Below are 1,218 nucleotides of genomic sequence, written 5' to 3' on the forward strand. Positions count from 1 at the left end.
CCATGGCCTTCCCCAAGACTTAGCAAGATTATGGACGGGTTCATTGGTGACAATGCCTCTGCTATTGACAGATTTAGGCAACTGCAAAGGCCGGGGAGAGTCGATGTGTTTCAAGATACGGCCCTTCTTTTCCTCTTTAGCTGCAGTTTTGACTGATAACCCTCGTGGCTCTCTCTGCATTGAGTCTTTGACAATATCGTGGAAATCCAGGGACTGATGAACTGGGGTGTCGGGTTGCTTTACTGCTTCTGGATTGGAGTTTTCTTGGATCTTGATTTGGCTGAGAATTGTTCTGTTGAACTCTAAGGATGACATGCTAGATGAGCAAGAGGATGATGAGTTGGAAGTTCCCGATGATTCTGTGGAGAATTGTTGATTCTCTCTTGCAACCTTCACATTATTGTTAGCCTGCAATTACATTCAAATATTTAATTGTTTCTGAAATTTTTCTCTGATCACTATTGAAATTTCTGGTATCTACTCACCATTGCATTTAGCATCTTATTATTCAGCTCTTTGGCTTCATTTCTTGTTTCACCTGAGAAAGGGAAGGAAATTTTAGTAGGAAGTATATTTTGCATATATATATTAAAAAGGGTCTGAAGAAAGGTTTGCCATTCATGATATAGTCCATAGAAAAGCAAAAGATATCCATAAATATAACTGTATACGAATTTAAGTTGAGAATATTAGAATAAACAGGGAGCACTTTTATTTATCACAGAAATATGGGTGTCTATTGCTCAGAAGCTTTAAAATATTTGTGAAAATCCCAAATCTTATATCTGATATATTATTGTTATTATTTGTAGAATCATGTATCACTTGGGAATGTATAAATTCTTCTAGGCTTTATAAGAACTTCAAGTACTCAACACTTATAGGCAAACAAATCAGTGAAAACTCAGAAACAGGAGAAACTTTTTTTTTTTTAAAATAACACCGGTGAAGGGTGTTATTCTAAAATTCAGCAACTTTCAAAAATACTTTTTCTAATATCTGAACATTCTATTTCAGGCCACGAAACAGGTATGAACGTCCAAGAAAATTTCCAAGAGACTTTCTCTAACCAAATATAATTTTTAAGGTAACTTTCCGAAGAAAGATAAAAAGCAGAGTTGCTTCAATTTCAAAATAGATAATAATATTACCTCTCTCATGCATACAGCCAAATAAATAAATAAGATTAAAATTAAAAAAAAAAGCGCCTAGACAAAG

The 1,218-nt window shown here is 34.5% G+C and overlaps 1 protein-coding gene across 2 annotated transcripts in view; it reads right to left on the minus strand.

Annotated features, from left to right (window-relative positions):
- Positions 1–1,218, minus strand: part of LOC107623626 (protein LONGIFOLIA 1-like) — a 5,115-nt gene that overhangs the window by 2,858 nt on the left and 1,039 nt on the right. The window contains exons 2-3 of one of the 2 annotated variants that reach the window (XM_021115027.1): positions 486–538; positions 1–408 (exon numbers count right to left, since the gene is read on the minus strand). In XM_021115027.1, the coding sequence (XP_020970686.1) occupies positions 1–4 (4 nt within the window). In that variant the 5' untranslated portion in view covers positions 5–408; positions 486–538. The other variant, XM_016325964.2, reaches the window with a different exon arrangement.

This window comes from Arachis ipaensis, chromosome B10 (assembly GCF_000816755.2).
Source record: "Arachis ipaensis cultivar K30076 chromosome B10, Araip1.1, whole genome shotgun sequence".
NCBI classification, from domain to species: Eukaryota; Viridiplantae; Streptophyta; class Magnoliopsida; order Fabales; family Fabaceae; genus Arachis; species Arachis ipaensis.